The 21157-nt window shown below is 38.1% G+C and overlaps 1 protein-coding gene across 2 annotated transcripts in view; it reads right to left on the reverse strand.

Annotated features, from left to right (window-relative positions):
* CDH6 (cadherin 6) overlaps window positions 1–21157 on the reverse strand; it is a 135605-nt gene that overhangs the window by 61778 nt on the left and 52670 nt on the right. For both annotated transcript variants that reach the window (XM_007961271.3, XM_037990718.2), the window contains exon 2: window positions 1339–1694. In XM_007961271.3, the coding sequence (XP_007959462.3) occupies window positions 1339–1566 (228 nt within the window). In that variant the 5' untranslated portion in view covers window positions 1567–1694. The remainder of the gene's footprint in view (window positions 1–1338; window positions 1695–21157) is intronic.

The following is a 21157-nucleotide window of genomic DNA, read 5'->3' on the forward strand; positions in this document are numbered from 1 at the left end:
CTTTAGTAGTCACACAGAGTGTGAATTTCACCGCAAATACATGGCTAGATCCTTGGGGATCTGTGTTGATGTTCACCCCTTCACCGAATACTTCCTCTCTCACTTTATTCCACATTAATAATTCACATCATTGGAATACTTCCTGGTTATGTCAGCCCAAGCCGTGGGTGGCTTCCCTTCATTTATGGTGGTAAATACTTAAAGAGAATATTTACATATGGTTATTCAGGGATATTTGATCACAGATTGAAGTGTGAACATGCAGCCTTTGGAATCTGCAGAATGTATGTTTTTTGCATGATAACCTAATATAGATGTCTTAAAATCATAGCTGTAATCATAAATGAATGCTTTTCTCATGTATCTATTTATGTTCATTATCAGTTTGTTTAGGAAGGGATATGTGACAATGATTTTTTAAAAAATCAATATTACCTTATGAGGCATGGAACCTACAAAGTACAAGCCTGTAGCCCTGTTTTTTCTTTGACATCTTTTCAGTATGCAGATATTCTGCAACAAGGAGGGAGCCGATGATAAAATTCCAACGAAACTCATGATGACAGGCTCACCAAGCTGTTTCCCTGACTCAGCTCCAGTAATCTGTGAGGGCTATAATAAGCGATGCCTCCTCACTTTACTTTCTGGAGTCAATAAAATGGTCAGATGATATTTGGAAAGAGTACTTTTACATAAGCATTTTTCTCTTTTACAAATTTTGCCACAGTTAAATCACAAGATTTTGAAATACCTGTTTTTTTGCCAACTATTTGAGATAAGACTAAACAGTAGCAGCAGCAGAAGCTGCCAAATCTAAGGCAGTGGTGGGTTTTGACAGCCAAGGGCTCCATTTGGCCAGAGAATGATGGTGCTATAGGTAGCAGAGTTAAGAAGTAGTTAATTTGAACTTGGCCAAAGGACTATAGCTCAGAATATTTGCTTTTAGAATGAGAGAAAAAGTAGCCTTCCTTTACTTACAGCGTAATCTCTCCATTCCTATTTTTAATACACCCGACTTTATAGAATAGCCAGACCACATTTTTTAAGCTACAGTAAAAATTAAAGGATTTATGATAATCTTATGTGGTTGGTTGTGGGTGTTTCACTTTCAACTGGAGCATTTTCTCTCTCTTTGTTGCAGGGCTAACATTTCTCAGCTTTTTGCTACAGTCTTCTTTCCGAAACTACTCAAGTGGAAAAAAAAAAAAAAGTCTTAACCAGATAAGCAACAATTCTTACTATATTGGGGAATAGTTCACATCCTCCCCGTCTATTTATTAGAAGTAACTTCTTCAGGCTTTTAAACTCAGAATGTCAAAGCACTCAAAGGAATCCTACCTTGCCCACATACTGATAATCGGATCCTGTGTATTCCTCCAGGAGAAAGAACTGATTCCACATCCAGCTCCTTTTTGAACGGTTCAGCTCATTTTTGCTGTTTCCAGAGAGCTCCAGGGCCCTTTTCTTTGCTGGGAAACCACTAGTCCTCTTAGATAGTGGAGTTGAGAGGGTTGGGTAGGGCTGGCCCACCCAAAAGAGCAGCAAGAAGTAGCGGTAAGTTCTCATGTTGATGGCACCGTCGCGTCTCTGGGTAGTGAGTGCCCCTCTCTTGGAAGTGCCTTTTTCACTGCACCGTATCCAGCCTCATTCCTCCTTCCTTCGTTAATGTTCTTTGCTTGGCTCTCAGAGGATATCTGGAAAGAATAATAACATATCAAGCATTTTTAGAGATGCTTAAAATTCAGTGTTAGAGCAAATAGGCTGGAAAAAAAGAGGACAGAAATTTGAATAGCAAAACAACAAAAAAAGTTGGCTATCAATTTTGAAATGAAGGAGACGATCTTCCAGACATGCTAAATGGAAGGCATGTGCTGGGTAGGAAGCTGTTGTTTTCTTTCTCCTTTTCTATCACTTAAAAATCCTATTTTAAGGAATAGTGTTGCTATAGGTCAATGTGCCAGAATGGATTATTGCGCTACTCTTTTACCTTAGAATATGTGGGCTGAGATCTGGTAGAAAAAATGAGTTTGTGTTTCTGATTCTATTTGCATATTTATCCTCATGAACAAGTCTAAGGCAAAGAATATCACAGACCATTTGAATTCAATTGAAAATGGATAATGTTGAAATTTTGCTAAAATGTATTGAATCCCTGAGCTGTGCCAGGCGTGGGTCAGGCAGAGCCAGCTCTGCAGACTCCTGGCTTCGGAGATGAGCTGTGATAGGACCTTTGGGTCAAATAAGGCTGGAAAAGACCATACACCTTCTCTTCGGAGTGCAGATGAGCATATCAAAGTGCCTGAAATAAAGTTTCTAAAGTGATATTTTGCAACAATAAAGATAAGCCTATACGTATTTAATCCAGCATTTCCCAAACTTGTCCAGAAAACTTTTTTTTTTTTTCCTTAGAGGACTTAATAACACTATAGGATGAGTGAGTAAGCAACCTAGAGAATTTGTATTTAATAGACTGTAAGAATTAAATGAGCAATTCTATTCAAATTTCCTTAGGAAAACCTAAACCTTATCTATACATTTTTGCCTTTATCGTAAACAATCAAGCATATTTGTTAAAACTGGTAAAATTACAGTTACATTTGTTAGAACAAAAATTACAGTTGCACAGTTGCTAGGTAATTTTCACAGATGTATCAAACATATCTAAGTACCACAGTGAGGGCCATCAACTGTAAGAACTGTAACAAACTGTAACAAAAATGTCAGTTATTATACTTGTGGGTGATAGCTTTCCATGGGAAATATTAATTTTCAAAAACACAATCTACCATAAAAAAAATCCTGGTGGCCAGATTTGCTTGGTATAGATGTCCCAAATTAGTTTACTAGTTTATGCAATTAAAGTCATATATGCCTATATCTCCTTTAGAAATTTTTCCACATTTTTTTTGGAGAAAAAACAGTAAATTACTCATTTGTCTTACTATTTGATATAGAAAAAACATTCTTCAATATACTAACAACAACAACAACAACAACAACAACAAGAACAACAACAAGAACAACAACAAAAAGAAGTGTTTTGTAATGCGGAACATAATAGTAATTGAACTGGTACATTTACTCTAAACCATGCAGATCAAGAACATGTTTTAGGTAATCTGATTGGTATTTTTTTCTCTACATCAGAAAAGATTGGTTCACTTGATTCTTGTCATTCTACCAGGTAAATGTATATGTGACAGGTTTTTGTTTGTTTTTTACTCCAGCAATGAGTAATTATAGCCACCTAATATGTGGCTTAGTCAAAGCCTTCTATTGAAAGATAAGTGAAATAATTTATAATATTCAGCATTTTAAATCCTTTATTCCATTATGATGCATCTTCTTGACAGCAGGCTGGGGAAGTGGAAAATTCCACAGGTAAGTAAATTAGTACTGCGACAATTAGCCATACTGGAAAAATGCCAGGCAACAGTATACTTGTCATAATGCAGCCTTGGTACAGGTGTGGAATGACTGACGATCAATTAGGTACAAATGATTCTTCTCTCTCCTCATAGATGGTATATAAAGGGGATGGAGAATGCATATGGAGAAAAGCCCTCTAAAGACATCTATTCATTTTTAGTAGCCAAGATTACACTGAGGTTGATTCTGTGGAAATTACATTTTTCTTAATTTCCCTCATTCTCCATTATTTGCAAAGACAAATCCTGCAGTGAAGAATTACACGTCTGCTGCTGCACTCCACGAGCACCCCATGGTGCTGGCAGGAAAGAGGGATACGGAGAAAGGAGGTGTCAGCTGTTTAAAAGGCAGACTCCTGAAGGCCGTTTTAGAGAAAAATCGATCCCTGTGGGTGTTGTGTGCAAACTCTACAAGCTGTTGCCACTTGAATATTAAATATTAGTTCTTTTTAATATCACAGATACCAAAATGTCAAGTATTTCATTTTTTTCTTAGTTGGTAATGAGCTTTTAAGTGATAAAAATTTAAGTAGTATTTCCAAGTAGGCTACAACATCTAATTTTGATACAACCCAGCTCTTTTTGTATCAACTTGATAGGGTGCATCCTTGTTAAAAACTTAATATATGTAATTGAATTACTATGATCAATATGCTCAAACTCATATTTGATGTTAGTTTTTTAGAGAGAGAGATTTCTCTGTGAAATTCTATAGGTTTTTAAAAAAACCCTTTAAACTGTTGAATATATAACTTAGCAATTCTCATTTAATATTTCTTAATAGGCAGGATTGCATAGTGGTTATGATCATCAGTGCTAGGGTCTGCAACATTAGTCTCTGTGAACCTGAAAAAATGGTTTAATCTCAATCTACCTCAGTTTCTTTATTCTGTAAATGGGGTAATGATACTATCCACTTCATAGGGTGTTATAAGGATCACATGAGGCATTACATGCAAACCATTTAGAACAGTGCCTGGCATTTGGTAAGGTATTAATAAGTATTAGGTATTCTAATCACTAATTGTTCTTGTTATTCTCATTTGTATTGCATGTATAGAATCCATCTACAACACATTGCAAACATCTGCAGAAGATAGTTTATTGATCAGAAAACATCTCCAAGCAAGTCAAAATTTTCTTAGAATTAAAGAATAGAAGCACTTGAAAAATCTAAAGTAATTTATATACTCATTGTTTTCTTTCATGTGGACTTCAATTCAGCATTTAACAGTAGTGGTATAGAAACAGGGAAGGCAGAGACACTGTGTGCCTCGTCACCACTGTTTGCATGAAGGAGAAGAATATGGGCCAAAAAGAAAGTTCACTGGAAGGTGGACTCATTCATAGAATCTATATTTTCTTCTTTCCATTTTATTACGTTAAGGTTTTAAAAGTCGTCTTTATTCAGGTGAAAGAAAATCGGAACTAGCTTTCACTTAGTAATTTTGCCCCTGTAAAAATGGGACTGATAATTAACATACTGATATTATTCTAATGTTATATCAGAAAAGAATTTGATAAGTTGAAATGAATGATATCTGCTATGGTTTGAATATCCGCCCCCTCCAAAGCTCATGTTGAAATTTAATCCCTCATGTGGCAGTATTAAAAGGTGGGGATTTTAAGACATGATTGGACTGTGAGGGTTCTTTCTGCCCTCATGAATGGATTAACCTGTGGATTAATCGGTTATCATGAGAGTGGGACTGGTGGCTCTATAAGAAGAGGAAGAGAGGCCGAGTGTGGTGGCCCACGCCTGTAATTCCAGCACTTTGGGAGGCCAAGGCGAGTGGATCACCTGAGGTCAGGAGTTTAAGACCAGCCTGGCCAACATGGTGAAACCCCATCTCTACCAAAAAAAAAAAAAAAAAAAAAAAAAAAAAAAAATTAGCTGGGCATGGTGGCTGGTGCCTGTAATCCCAGCTACTCAGGAGGCTGAGGCAGGAAAATTGCTTGAACCCGGGAGGCGGAGTTTGCAGTGAGCCGTGATCATGCCATTGCACTCCAGCCTGGGCGACAAAAGCAAAACTCTGTCTGGGAAAAAAAAAAAAAAAAAAAAAAAAAGACCTGGATCACATGTTAGCATGCTGAGCCCCCTCACTATGTGACACTCTGCAAAGTCCTCACCAGATGTGGCACCTCGACCTTGCACTTAGCCTCCATAACTTTAAATAAAATCCTTTTCTTTATAAATTATCCAGTTTCAGGTATTCTGTTATAAGCAATAGAAAAGGAACTAAAACAATTCCAAATTTTAGATTTTACTTAACCTAAAAGACAGTAAATGGGAAAACAATTAGTGTGCTGCAAGTATGCCCCTAAATGCAAAAAACAGGGTTCTTACTGTGCAGAACCATCAGATGTTCAAGCAAAGGAAGACAATGGCCCAGAAGCAGCGCAACTCTGAGAACTGTGGGAAATGGTTGATTTCTGAGCAGGCAAAGTAGAGGGGAACCATGTGGTAAGTGGCAGTCAGATGTGGTGGCTCATTTTGTAGATGTCAGGAAGTAAATGGAAAGGGGAAAGAAGTAAGGGCATGCTTAGATACTGAACTTAAAATAGAAGGCAGGGTATTCAATCACAAAATATCTGAACTAGATGGTGGGATGGGGGAAAAGCAAAACAAAATAGATGTTGTACCTTTTTGCTGCCCTCACCCTGCCCTCCATTCCCTCTCAGCATTAGGAGCCAATCAATTAAAAACACGAACAACTCTATAAAAATAAAACGTGAACTACCTAATTACAGTCTAATGACAGTTTGGCAGTGGATGCAAAAGGCTACTTAATAGACTGTGTCTCTTCTTTCCTTTTTGTTGGGATCTTAGTTTTTTGTGAGGAACTTTCTATTTTCTATAAGGAATCGTTTGTATGCTCGGAAATTTGATATGCAAAAGTGGTTGGTGGTCAATAAAACTAGTTTGAATTTTTGCAGAACCCTATTTCATTGATGACTAGAAGGTAATTGAGATGCTTATGGATAGCGGGGCAAGGCCCACATAGCTTTGGTAATTGCATACTTTGAAAATTTATTTGCCTGGCAGCCAATATGCATATGTACTTCAATATCCACAAGAATGCACTGTCAAGTCCAGATTTTATTTAATACATGCCATTTTGGAGGAGCCTGGGCCTCATTAATTTAAGTCCTATCAAGATAGAATATGTGATAATTAATGCAAAGGCTGGGCTGATGTTTTCTTTTGATTAGCAAAATCTTTTCCCCTAGATTATTGGAAATTAATAAAGCAAAAATATTTCATAGGGATATATAGAATAAGAAGACAAACTAATATGTCCTCAAGTTCCCTCGTGTACTTGGGAATCACCTTTTATTTGCAAATAATTAATATGCTAATTAGAAATTTTTTTATTGATTGAATTACTTCTCCAGTGACATGTTTGATAACAGTTTAAATGACTCAAATGTATTATCTGGTTTTGAGATACTGATTTTATTACACTATTTGCAGACTAAATAAATATAAGACAGGTTTGAAAGCAATATAATTACGTTCAAGTTTTAAAATTCAGACTTGACATAGATTTGTTCTGGTGTTCTTGATTAATTCTAATCAGTGCAATATAACTGTAATGTTATCTAGACTTACAAATTAAACCAGGCACGTTTGTTCTTTGTTATGTGGAGCCTTAACTTTGGCATTGAAAGCACAGGAAGCATTCAGTAAAGCAACGTTATTAATATACTTTAGCCAGTTACCATAGTAAGAGAATGTTTTACAACCTATTATGAATTGTTTCTTCAGATAAATGGTGTTGCATACACATACTGTGGTAGCATAGTACTTTACATTTCTGTAAATATGGTTTATACTTAGGTCATCCTACCCCATTAGATGATCTACACTTAACTCTTCGTAAGGCATAAATATACAACTCTTTTTAGCATAAGTATCGTAAATACCTTATTACTTTTTGGTACATTTTCTTGCATTATATCATTGAGGAAGTAGAAAACAGCTGATTATTTATGACTTTGTAACATCTGTCTTACTGCATCACAACTCTGAGCCTGAAATCTCAAGAGTCCTGCCCTGTCTTTGTGGGCAATGAGGATGAAGATGGTACTTAATCCATGAAAGCCTCGAAAATGAAGGAAACAGAATTGGAAAAAATAAGGAAGATGAATTAAACAGAGTGAAGCCAAAGGGAAACATGTCTCCCTATAAGTAAATCTTAAAAAAATATGATATTTATTCTGAGAGAAGGGTTTTACGGCCAATTAAGCTTGCTCAAGATCAATTTCCCGATAACCCAAGAAACTTTGTTTTGAATAGGTGGCCACCTGCTGTGAATAAAAATATGTCTGTAGAACATGGCCGATCTTCTAGAAGTGGTAACATAAGGATAGAACCAATTTAAAAGTTTTGGTAGGGATTTCACATGAAGTCTTCATTTCTAAACCTCCATTTCATTTTTCTGTAAATGTCAAAGTCACTGTTGAGTAAAATTGGTTCCGTTTCGTGTGTGTAATGAACTCCACTGAAATGTGTCAAACAGCTTTGGCACCTCTCACCACAAAGCACTTCTCTTGTGCCAATGAATCATTATGGCAAGAGTCATCAAATGATGCCTGATATATTTTTTTGTAAATGTTTGTATTTGTGGATAATATGCCAATCTGTTTGCAAACTGATGTATTTCCAGATGAAGCGATTTTAACAGCATTGCCCTTGTTCTGAAATCATATTCCACACATTGCATTAATAAAGATAAAATCCAATGTGTTACAGCACATAAAATGGCATTTTATATATAGTGGAGGGCTGAAGTGAAATACTCACTTGGAACAAAAAACAAAATAGATCAAAACTTAAATCAGAGCACAAAGACAAAGTTCTTTTACCACATGTCAGGGAAAAGTCCAAACTCTTTAATTGTGAGAACTACTAATCTATTTAAATATGAGAATATGATGAAGAGCAGACTCTGGCACGCCACACGTCAAGGCGAGAATCTCAGCTCCGCACAACGCTGGATGGATAAAGAGGGGACCAATTTGTGTCTCAATTTCTTTATCTATAAAATGGGATGATATTAATAGTACCTACCTCATAAGATAGCTGTGAGGATAAAAATGAATGAGTTCATGTGAGGTCTTACTTATGAAAATTAAGATGGCTACAACTACTTAAACTGCCAAAGATCTTAGCAGAGGACACACATAGGACATCCTAGGGCTACATGTTGCCTCTTGTGCATTTTTTTGTTATGCCTTTTATTCTACAATTAAGAAACTTAAGTCAGTTGCTGTTCTTCAAGGAATCAGTAGATCCTCATTTGTGGATTAACTTGAAACCTCGTAAGTTCTGGTGGCCTTTATTTCTGGAGTGGAGGGAGCTGCTCCCACAGCAGTGCAAGGGCTTCCCGGGCTGCCACGGTCCCCACTGTCCTTCCTGTGCTCCCCTGCTGCGGCCTTGTGTTCAAATGCCATTTGCCATCTTCCTTCCACTGGGGTTTTCCTAGACCTGCTTGCGTCATTCCTTTAAGCACCTTGCCTGGCTTTTGAGGGCCCTTTGGGCATGTGGACCCTGTCTTTTCCCAAAAGATTTACTCATGCGAACAAAGAAGAGAAAGCATTTTTATACTTTTAATTAGCTCTTCATGGTATGAATTTTAAACATTTCTGCAGCAAACTATAGGTTTACGTTGCAGAATTGTAGGAAAGACCGGGTTTCCTATTATTCTCTGCTTACATGTTAGGTTCTCTGGCAGCTACATGAATTCTTTTAGACACATGGCCATGAAGACAATGAAGCTTAAACAAGACCGGGAGATGTCAAAACCCTCTTACAAATTAGCGTGGATGATTTCAGTGAGCTGGCTCTTTTAACAGCTCAGTGAAAGGGCGGCCAGAGAGTATTGGCTGGCAGCTATGGGCCTGCAGGAAAGGAAGGTATCTTAGTGAGGATGGGAAGTCCAAAACAGATTTAACTTGATTAAATTGCAAAAGCAATCACATGGTTCAGTTTACCATTAAGTAATTGTGAACTTGGCATATCATAGATGATTTTTAGAGCTAATACTTGCATAAAGTGGTGCAAAGAGTAGAGATGTTTAATTCATTTTGGATGGTATACGTACATCTTTTATCAATTCTATGATGTCTAACTCGTAAATAATAATACTGGTTAACATTGCTCTATTCTACCCTGAACTTGTTACCTGCTAGGCACCTAGCTAAGCACATCACAAAGGTGCTTTCATGAATCCTCATGACAATCCTGAGAGATGGATAATATTCTTCCAATTTCTGTAGATGAGAAACTGAAGCTTAGGTCAAATAACTTGTCCATGGTCATGCAGTGAGTATGTAACAAAGCCAGATCCCAATTCATGCTTCAGACTAGGGTGCCCTTGCTCTGAATGCACTCTAAAGGGGTGTGTGCCAGGCTGCTGCCCACATGACAAGTGCTCAGTCTGGCTGTGGCCTTAGAATTGAGTCTTCATGGATCCCCTAAAAAATAACACCAATGCAAGTCTCCAAGAGGTAAAAAGAGTTGTCACAAAACTTACAAGCTAACTAAAAGCAGCAGACAAATGTGCCAGGTAATGGGATAAATGCTCTACACACATGTAAGTCTTACAACAATCCTTTGTAATGGGTACCATTTCTTTTCTTTTTTTTTTTAATTATACTTTAAGTTCTGGGGTACACGCACAGAACATGCAGGTTTGTTTCATAGGTATACACGTGCCATGGTGGTTTGCTGCACCCATCAACCTGTCATCTACATTAGGTATTTCTCCTAATGCTATCCCTCCCTCAGTCCCCCACCCACCAACAGGCCCTGGTGTGTGATGTTCCCCACTCTGTGTCCATGTCTTCTCATTGTTCAACGCCCACTTATGGGTGGGAACATGTGGTGTTTGGTTTTCTGTTCTTGCGATAGTTTGCTGAGAATAATGGTTTCCAGCATCATCCATGTCCCTGCAAAGGACATGAACTCATCTTTTCTTATGGCTGCATAGCATTCCATGGTGTATATGTGCCACATTTTCTTTAGTCTATCATTGATGGACATCTGGGTTGCTTCCACGTCTTTGCTATTGTGAATAGTGCTGCAATAAACATACGTGTGCATGTGTCTTTATAGTAGAATGATTTATAATCCTTTGGGTATATACCCAGTAATGGGATGGCTGGGTCAAATGGTATTTCTAGTTCTAGATCCTTGAGGAATTGCCACACTGTCTTCCACAATGCTTGAACTAATTTACACTCCATGATGGGGACCATTTTCTTATCCTCTCTTTTAGAGAGATAAGAAACACAGTCTTAGAGGGACTGAATACTTTGCCCAGAGTACACAGCTAGTGAGTGGCAGAACTTGGATAAAACCCAACTAACCTAGAGGCTCCTTCTTAGCCATAACATCCACAATGTCATTTGTATTTTGCTCATGGAAACAACATCTAGGTTGTATTTACTCTCATTACAGACAAAATTTGAACAAATTTATCATCAGGTTTCTAAATCCCCCACAAATTGAAGGGTTGAGGTGAGTGCTGGAGGCTGGAGTATCAACATTAGTGGGAGGGGGTAGCTGAAAGGCACAGACAGAGTAGCTACAAAAGGCAGGCAGAAGAACTGAGCACAGAACAGAACAAGTCAGGGGCTGGTCTTGGGAGAGTGATGAATTCCTACATCCCTGTTTCAAGAACAGTTCCTGGCACATAGTAACACCAGATAAACATTTGTAAAATAAGCAAACGTGTAGATGAATGTACGCATGGCTGAATGTAAGAATGACTAAATGCGTGAATTGATGATATGACTAATGACTATAAAAACGAACATGCAAATACTTCACAGCACTTGGAGGTATCACCATGTTACAAATACAGCACACTGATATTCATCATAATGACCTCAAACCATTAAGCAAAGGTCCAAGTTCTTTTGAATGTTTGGTTTGAAAAGGCATGGATGTGCAGAATAAATATGAGGAAAATTACTGTCGAAAGTTGTAATAGTGGTATTTAGAAGAGCTGGGGTTTAGATCTTACTCTCTTCTCTTGTGATCTCAGACAAGCTATTCCACCTCTCTCAGCTCTTGTTTCTCATGTATAAAATTAGGGCCGATGTACTCATACCCAGGGATAGAATAGCGGTGTGTTTAGAAGCACAAGGGGAGCCAGTTTACCCATTTTTATCCCAGCATCAATACTTATTAGCTATGAGACATTGTGTTCCAATTTTCTCATCTTTAAATTGAGAATAGTAAAGTTTTGGGGTCTCAGGGGAGGCACCTGATAAATAGCATCTTCCTTGTTCTTCCAAACTCCAAAGATTAAGAGATACAGGAGTGTTGGATGAAGACCAATATATCACCTTTATTACTAAAAAACAAAAACCAAAGACAACCAGGTTGGAAAGATGGCTTAGTGTAAGGGCCACGAGGGCTTGCTAAGAAAACCCCAGCATTAGGCAAGCTCTCCATGGAGTCGGAGTTACACTTTATTTTGCTCTTTCTTTTACAAAAGCACAAGTGGTTCTTACCTCTGGGTCGCAAACTCCAATTCTAAGTTCAGAGCCAGAGGGAATGCCTTTCTGTTCCCACCCTTGGCCAGCTCAGTTACAGACCCCAGGGTCTGAACAAAGTGATGGGGAGGAATCTGTCTTAATCCCCACTAATTAAAAAAGATCATTAGAGACATCAGTAATCCTGAGAGCCAGTAAATCACTTATTATTTACTGACGGTTCTTGTATTTAAAGCTTTGCTTTTTGGAGTTGTTTACAACATCACTAAAAGGAAAAAATGTATGAATAATTTAAAGATGGGGAATTTAAAGTTTCCCTGAAAATATATTTCACTTCAGGTCAATCAATGCATTACAGGCCAAATGAATTCTTTTGTGTCTCTATTCTCCTTTCCCACTACACACACACACACAGCAAAAAGGGATAGTGATCCCGATTTTTATATGCTTCAGACACTTGCCTGTTAGCGTTGAAACGCTACCATGATACTTCTCCCCCAAAAGAATAGCAGTATTTACAGAGGTGTAACCGTTTATGCCAAGTTATAATGGAAAGAAATAATCAAAGCTCCACTTGCTGTTTGGATAGCTTTGTTCATTCAATGTGTTTTATGTAAGTTTATTTGCAGAGATTTCATAACGTAAATCAGATGCTTCTCATAATATCTTGGTATAATAACTTAGAATAATTAATGTAATAAATTTTGTATAATAACTTAAAAGGATACTGCAACACCAGAAGGTTTCTTCCCTGAGACTAACTATTAATAAAATAGAAGGGGGCTTGTGAAGGTGTGGACATCTTCACTAATTCAGGTTCATGTTAACTGACCATCAAATTAAACTTGCTCTAGACAGGAAGACAATGTGTTTGAATGGGATGCTGGACGTTTTATCAATTTTGATTGCCTTAATTTAAAAACTTTAATTAGAACCTCTGTTTACTAGAGTCAAACTGCACATAAAATATCACGCAAAACATTTTAAAAGAGAATTTTAATTATACCACTAAAGAAATGCCCTTGTTCAATGTTTACTAAACACTTGCCAGAACAAGTTAATTAATACATGTTTAAATAAGTGAAAGAAGAAGAAGGGAAGCAGAAAAAAATCACATTCGTCTTTTGTTGAGTTTTCCTGCAGTTGTCAAAGACACCCCATTTCTAATTTAATGACGGCACGTCATAGTGCGCTTGTGTAATTATAAACAATGGGCACAAGAACGCAATGAGGGCCAAGGAAAAGCCAATTCCCACTGGGAGCTGTTGTTCAAAATAATTGCTCGTTGTTGCTTGATGTTTCGAAGTAATCAAATCAAGCACTTTTTAATTTCCTTCCTCTATTCAGTTATTCCATGGTAGAATATCAGAATGTTTGGATGTTGAGTTTTTAGTAGGTCGGTAATGTGGCCTTTTAATTATTTAAAACTATGGAAAAATATTTTTTAATAGAGCATTTGTGTAGAAAGAGAAATATTTTGATGATATTGAGTTTTTAGTTCTAATTTTAATAGGTTACCAACTTTTCCACTTCCTTTATTCTTTTAGTTTCTCCACTTTCTCCATCTATTGATGATGATTACTTGTGTTAGTAAAGACTGATATTGAAAAGCAGCGAATGACCCAAAAAACAAAATGAAACCAATCTTTCTAAGATATGTCCTGTTATTTCAGTAGCTTTATGAAAAAATCAGAAGAGAAAATATCAAAAATTAGTTTGTAATCTTTTGGAGAAATAAAATGTGCACATCCCATTAATTATCAAGATCATTATTAAGAAAATTATTTTCCTAAACAGCATAACTGGTACAGTTGTCCTCTTTATTCTCAGGGAACACGTTCCAAGACCCCCAATGAATGCCTGAAATCAAGGATAGTATCGAACCCAACTGCAGTCAGTTGGAAGACATGTCTATTCATGTCTTCCACCCACAATGTAATGCCTTTTCCATCTTAACTAAGCACTTATGCACTATGGCCATAACTTTTGCAGTTTGATGTGAGACAGTAAAAACTAGCACAAATTTCTTTTTTCTTCTCCATGATTTCACAAATGAATAGAAGATTTTTTCTTACTGAAGATCTTAGCAACCACAGAGTACAATTTTTTAAAAAATTTCCTTATTAAGTCAAGAACATTCACCTTTTCACTTAAAGGAGGCACTTTACAACTTATCTTTGGCATTTCCAAATGGCCGATATCACTACTTTTGCACTTCAGGTCATTAAAATATAAAATGAGGGTGACTTGAACACAAGCACTGTGATACTTCGATAGTCTATTTGAAAACCACAAGGGCTAAGTGACTAACAGGTGAGTCTTGTAGACAGCGTGGATAAGCTAGAAAAAAGGAAAATTCAAATCCAGGCAGGATGGTGTGGGAGGGGGCAAGATTTCACCACACTGTCCAGAACAGCGTGCAGCTTAAAACTTGTGAATTATTTATTTCTGGAATTTTCCATGTAATATTTTTGGACTGTGGTTGACTGTGGGTAACTGAAGCCATGGAAAGAGAAACCTCAGATCAGGAGGGATTACTGTATTTACCTTTTCTTTTTTAAAAAGCAGATCTACTCACCAAGACATCCCACAATCTTTTTTTCTGAAAAGTTAGCCAATATTAACAATTTCATTCAGAATCCCTTCTAAAAAAAAAAAAACCCTATATCAGTCCTGTTATATTTGTTTCCATATTGCTGAAACTGATCACCAAATTTCTCAAATTCACGAGTTCTGCCACAACCTGTACAGGTCTGGGAAACAACATTGAATTGGGAGCAGGCCTCTTTGGGTGTCCTATTTGAAATTTCACTCCAGGTGAGATAGTTGAGTTAGGTTTCTTCTAAGGCTCCACAGGTTTGTTATAAAAATTAAATATGATACAGTGCTATTGACTTATAAATCTTGCAAAAATTATATGTTGAAACCTAATCCCCAATGTGATGGTATTTGGAGGTGAGTTATTTGGAAGGTGATTAGATCACGAGGGCATTGCCTTCATGAATGAGATGAGTGCCCTTAAAAAAGAGATCCCAGAGAGATCCTGTATTACTCTGTTCTCATGCTGCTAATAAAGACATACCCGACACGGGGTAATTTATAAAGGAAAGAGGTTTAATTGGCTCACAATTCAGCAGGGCTGGAGAGGCCTCAGGAAACTTATAATCATAGTGGAAGGGGAAGCAAACATGTCCTTCTTCACATGATGGCAGGAAGGAGAAGTGCTGAGCAAAGAGGGAAAAGCTCCTTGTAAAACCATCAGATCTTGTGAGAACTCACTCATTATCATGAGAACAACATGAGAGTAACCGCCCCCATGATAAATTACCTCCCACTGGGTCCCTCCCACGGCATGTGGGGATTATGGGAACTACAATTCAAGATGAGATTTGGGTGGGGACAGAGAACCAAACCATATGAAATCCCTTGCCCCCTTCTGCCATGTGAGGACAAAGCAGGAAGATAGTCCATGAATCAGGAAGCCAGGCCTCCCTGGGCACTGAATTTGCTGGTGCCTTGATCTTGGACTTCCTAGCTTCTAAAACATTGAGATATAAATTTCTATTGTTTATAAGCCACTTAGTCCATGGTATTTTTGTTATAACAGCTTGAGCAGACTAAGATATAAAGTACATAAAACACTTAGCACATTGCTATATAATCAGGAAATAAATATTAGCCAGTACTGATTTTAATATTATTGTCTACAAAGAGCCATACGAGACTAGCACATATAACAATTTACTGTATTTGAGTCAGTTAATATCAGTAAAGAACATTAAGTCAGAATATGATAAAAGGCAGCCTTCTTAAAAAACAAAACTAAAACAAAAAGCTCTTTCTTCTATGTATTATTTTTCTTCAGAAAATAAAACTTTATACCTAAGAACAGGCATGGTTTGGTACTTAAGCATGCCATTGACTTGCTCTTATTTATTTGATTTGGTGGGACAAATAGAATTTCCTAATGTATTTTTCCTTATAAAATAAGAATCTAAAGTGCCGGTATATTTGCACACCTACCAATTATCAAATGAGTTTCCCTGAATGTGAAAACTAAGCCAAAATATAATTTAGCTCTATAAACTACTGTCAAACTCAGGTATCATTCCATTGGAGCATTCGAATTATTGATTGGATTATTTGATTTGCAATTGTTTGATGGACTTCATGCAGCTGTTATTTTTTCTACAACTCAGTAAAAACTTTTTGTAAAATGAGCATTTTTATGATTAATAAAAAATACACACACACACACACACACACACACTACACCTTAAAAGTATTCTGTCAAATATTTCAGACATCCTGTCTTTAGAAGATGTTGTGGTTCCCGTACTAATGTAGAATTTCTTTCTTATGACTGTAAATAAAAACCAGGTATCCATGGTTATAAATATCTCATTTCACATTTTCTTTAGCCACAGCAAAAAATTTCAATTAATTGAATCACAGCCACCCTCAAATAATGCCAGAAGTGCAATAGTTGGTGTTCCAGGTCATAGGCAACCATTAATTAAGATGCAAAGAATCAGCATTAAAGTCTCCAATTTTTGTCCCAGAATTTTTTCCTTGATGGATATGGACTAAAATGTCTAGAAAATACAGCTTCAGCTATATGGGGAAGAGGAAATTAGGCACAGTCTTTATTTTGCTTAGCCTGGAATTCTTGATAAAGTTCTGAAATGTCATTTTGGAATATGAAAATAAAAATAATCTTCAGGACTTTTATTTTTATTTGTTTATTTAAACTTGACACTTATTTATAATAAAAAGGGCAGCTTGATGGGTAGATGTACAAGTTAACATACAGAAATGCTAACAATGTGAGAAGAGTAACATTCATATGCTTTGTTCAATGATCTAATAGAATTGCTGTTCTAACTTCCCCTGTCATTTTCTCTACATTTCAATGTTCAGAGGGAAAACTGGTCATAAAGCCTACTCGGGATTATGGATATAAACTTGTGGAATCAGTTCCCAAGAGGTGGGTAGTGAAGTGACTTCCAATTCCCATTTCCAACTCTCAGAGTTGAGATTAAAAAATCCTTGTTATCAACTCACAGAACAAGGAAATACAGCATCCCCCCCATATTCTAGACATCACCTGCTTTCAGGTGTAACTTCTGAACTTGCCAGAAGGAAAGAAGTGTGGAGATGTCCCCCTTAGACCTAGTGTCCTCGCCCTGGTTTGGTTTGGTTCCAGTTCCTGTATAGTCCAGACTGCCCAAGCGGTGAGGATTGCAGGGAGGGGTGATGTTTGCTATAGAAATGCTTTGGTTCTTCAGGATGCAGTGAAGGCATTCATGGCCTGCTGCCCATCCTAAAAGGAGGGGTTTTGCAGAGAGCTGTGCGGTTGCTCGAGTGGCTGAGATGGCTCTGCAGCTGGTGGTGTCCGCTGCTGCCACAGGGATGTCCACGTGTGTGCAGGCTGTGTGGGCTGCTGAGGTGCCCCTGCTCTACCTGGCCATTTGACCATCACTCCCTAGGGCCCCTTGTGCCACCACTGCATAAGGTGAAACGTGTCTTGCTGACCAGTTCCCTGCAACTGGTGCTTAGGATTACCAGGTTGGGGCTGTGTAGAGTTCTTACAAGGCAGTACTGCCAGGCCATGTGTCACTGTCCTTGTCATCCTGGCATCTTCCTTGGTGTTGGGGCTGGAAAGGAGTCAGAGGATGTAAGAGTGCCCCTCCTAGAGCTGGGCCTGTTGACATGTGACTCCTAAGTGTCAGAGAGGTGGAGAGATCTCTCCTCCCAGCACAGCCTGGTGGCTGGAGCATCGTGACCCTTGGTGCCTGGCTCACTCTGACCCCAGGTTGGAACCCAAGAACCAAAGCATGTGTGGGGTGAAAGAATAGCTGGTTGTTGCTGAAAGAACTGGAGGGAGGGAAGTGACTCTGGTGATAGGGGCCATGCACAGGTTGCCTTGCTTTGTCACACAGTCATGTGAGGTCTCTGACTCGGGGCCTTCTGCCAGGGAATTCACAAGTCTACAGCTCTGGCCACGGTGCCGAGCTCTTTGGTTATGAAACCATATCTGAGTTCCGAACTCTGAGAGGCCTGTTTGTGCAGCCAGTTTTTCCCTGATAGCAATTCCAGGAAATCGACCTCAATCTAGACCCCAGATTTTGAAACCAAATCTGTATTCTAAATTCTGGAGGGCCAATTTCTCTGGTCAGTTGTTCTCTGGTAGTCATACCGGGTTAAGGGTTCTGTTCAAACTAGCCTTGCAGGGCATCCTTTTTACTTGGGTTCGAAACACTCCTTCATTGGAGTCCTCTTGGGAGAAAGCTGCATGAAGTGTTAGTCCAGTCCCTAGTGGGAAGGGTCACCTGGATTCCACAGAGACTGCTGGCCAATTGGGCAGCTCCCGGAGCCACTGGACTCATCAGGACCCAGCAGGGCTTGCCCTTTTCTTAAATACCTTCTGAATTTAGCCTTTCTTTAAATATTTAAGACCTTGATGGATATAGAGGAAGTCAGTGAAGGTTGAATTTTAAGGGAAGTACAGATGCTACTAGGTAGTCTTTCATTTCTTACAGCCCTTTTCCAAGAATAACTTTGATCCCAGGCTCTCTGGTTTTGACATATGGAAATGGTTTGGTCTCCGTGATGTTCAAGTATTCTTGTTCCTTCCTCATTCTGGATGGCCACATTATGGAAAAGATGGGGAACCTCTCCTTGCAGGCGTACTTTGCACATTTTTCTCAGCTCCTCCATGAACGTGTTTCATTTCATCACCAAATCAATTGATTGAGGTCAGTGGAATGACATGAGAGGGAGAAATTATATAATAGGTGGATTGTTCTCAGGATCAAACCATGAATGATACCAAGTGGCATTGCATGTTGGACAGAGGGCAGCCAGGCTACTGTAACTACACAGTGTGGAAAACCTACAGCAGCTGATAAAACCCAAAAGGCAGAAAATGGGACATCCTCATTTGTGCTTTGAAGGAAACGAACACAGACTATCAGTGGTTAGGCTCGCCTTTTTTCCCTCAAATTTATTTAAAAAATATAAAATTTTAATATTTAAATATTTAAAAATATATAAAATTGCATGTATTTGTCAGGTACAACATGACATTTTTTTTTTTTTTTTTTTTTTTTGAGACGGAGTCTTGCTCTGTCGCCCAGGCTGGAGTGCAGTGGCCGGATCTCAGCTCACTGCAAGCTCCGCCTCCCGGGTTTACGCCATTCTCCTGCCTCAGCCTCCCGAGTAGCTGGGACTACAGGCGCCCGCCATCTCACCCGGCTAGTTTTTTTTGTATTTTTTAGTAGAGACGGGGTTTCACCGTGTTAGCCAGGATGGTCTCGATCTCCTGACCTCGTGATCCGCCCGTCTCGGCCTCCCAAAGTGCTGGGATTACAGGCTTGAGCCACCGCGCCCGGCCACAACATGACATTTTGAAGTATATATACATTGTGGAATAATTAGATCTAGCTAATTAACATATGCATAATCATTATTATTTTCATGGTGAGAACATTTTAGGGAAAAAACACCCCTCGCATTCCATCTTATCTTTATTTTAAGGGAACACTAATTTAATGAATTCTTATCGAGGGGATGAAGGGGGAGACTAAGACCCTTTTGAAATGGTTAAAGGCATTAAACATGAAATTTGCAAACTATAACATAACTTATGTAGAATTTTTCCCCAAATTGCCTGCCAAAGGGCCAACATAAATCCTTTTCTAGAGACAATGCATGATCTCTCATAATACTACCTAGGTTTTTTGGGGTGGTATAATTTGTGTGTGTGTGTGTGTGTGTGTGTGTGTATGTGTGTGCATGTTTTGCTTGTGAGAGGATTCAGGAATGTGGATATTTCTTAATATTGCTTTATGATGGTTGAGTTCAAACAAGAAGAATTCTGAGAAAAAGATCAGTACAACTTGTTAGCCACCAATTTATCATCTACCTATACAAGATTTAATGGTAGTGTTAACCCGAAGTCTCAAGAATAATTAGAGTCTAAAACAAGTCTTAAAGTAAAGAGATGAAAAGAACTATATAAAGAGAAGGCTGTCATGAAATAGAAATTGCACAAGGCAAGGGAACTTTCATCGTGTTGAGTAAGTACTTTACTATGGGATTCTTTTTTAAATTAAGATGCCTGATAAGTTGGATGAAAATAAAATATATATGATTATCAGGGACTACCTTAGCACAGAGTAGTTGGAAATGAGTGGAAAAAGGACAGAGAGCAGGTTTTTCTTCCCCCAAGTCATTACCAGCTTTAGTTCACAGAAAACTTATTTCAAATACTTGCTTTGAAAGACCGCTTTGAGGTCTGCTTTTAATTTGAACAGTTAAATATCGTATTCATGCCAATGAATCTTTTTTCTTGTTTTAATATCATTAGGAAGAAAGCTTTCCTGGCCAGCGTGGATAGTGTAATTGCTTAAAAGAAGAAATATATAACACACACACTTAATAAAAACCTTTAAAACAATTTCCTTATGTTGGCTAGGCACCTTCGTTTACATAAGACAGGCTTTTAGTTTTTAAAACTAAATTACATTGAACCATATGGAAAAAATCTCCAGAATAAGATTTTAGCAAATAAATAACCTCTCACAGCTCTTGGTTGTTGAGCCTTCTCTGGTTGTTTCTGTTTGGGCTACAGGGTAATTTTACAGGAATCCTTCATTTTGCTAATGCAGTCAGAGTCAGCCACACTTTATATAAACCTGGAAAACTGCTAAGAACAAGGCAGCGTTCATCCAAAAACTTTGGTCACAGGTGCTTTGAAATTTACTATGTCTTCCGATGCCACCACTAATGGGAAAATATTTGTTTTCATTCAAAGACATTTAGAAATATTTTTTAAAAACAGAATGAATCATCACTTTTCATAGCTCAACAGATTACTGTCTTCATGCACAACGCTTCCTGCTGCTTATCATGAAAGAAAAATGACTTTGGCACTTTATCTGTGATGAGTGATTGTAGTGGCAATTGCCTGTGAGACACCAGGACACCTGCCACAGCATCCTTGGATGTTTTCTTGTCTAAGGCAATCCTCTCCAGTCAATGTGGGGGCGGCAAACCAATATGCCACCAGATAGAAGCAGGTGGAATGTTCTGATTAAGAGAATGAGCTTTGGAATCAGCTAGATATGGGTTGAAATTGTTACTTATGAGTCTTTGGACATGTTACTTGACCTTTTAAAGTTTTAGCTTCTCCTCTAAACTGAGGAGTGACCATATTC

The sequence above is a fragment of the Chlorocebus sabaeus genome, chromosome 4 (genome assembly GCF_047675955.1).
Source record: "Chlorocebus sabaeus isolate Y175 chromosome 4, mChlSab1.0.hap1, whole genome shotgun sequence".
Taxonomy (NCBI): Eukaryota; Metazoa; Chordata; class Mammalia; order Primates; family Cercopithecidae; genus Chlorocebus; species Chlorocebus sabaeus.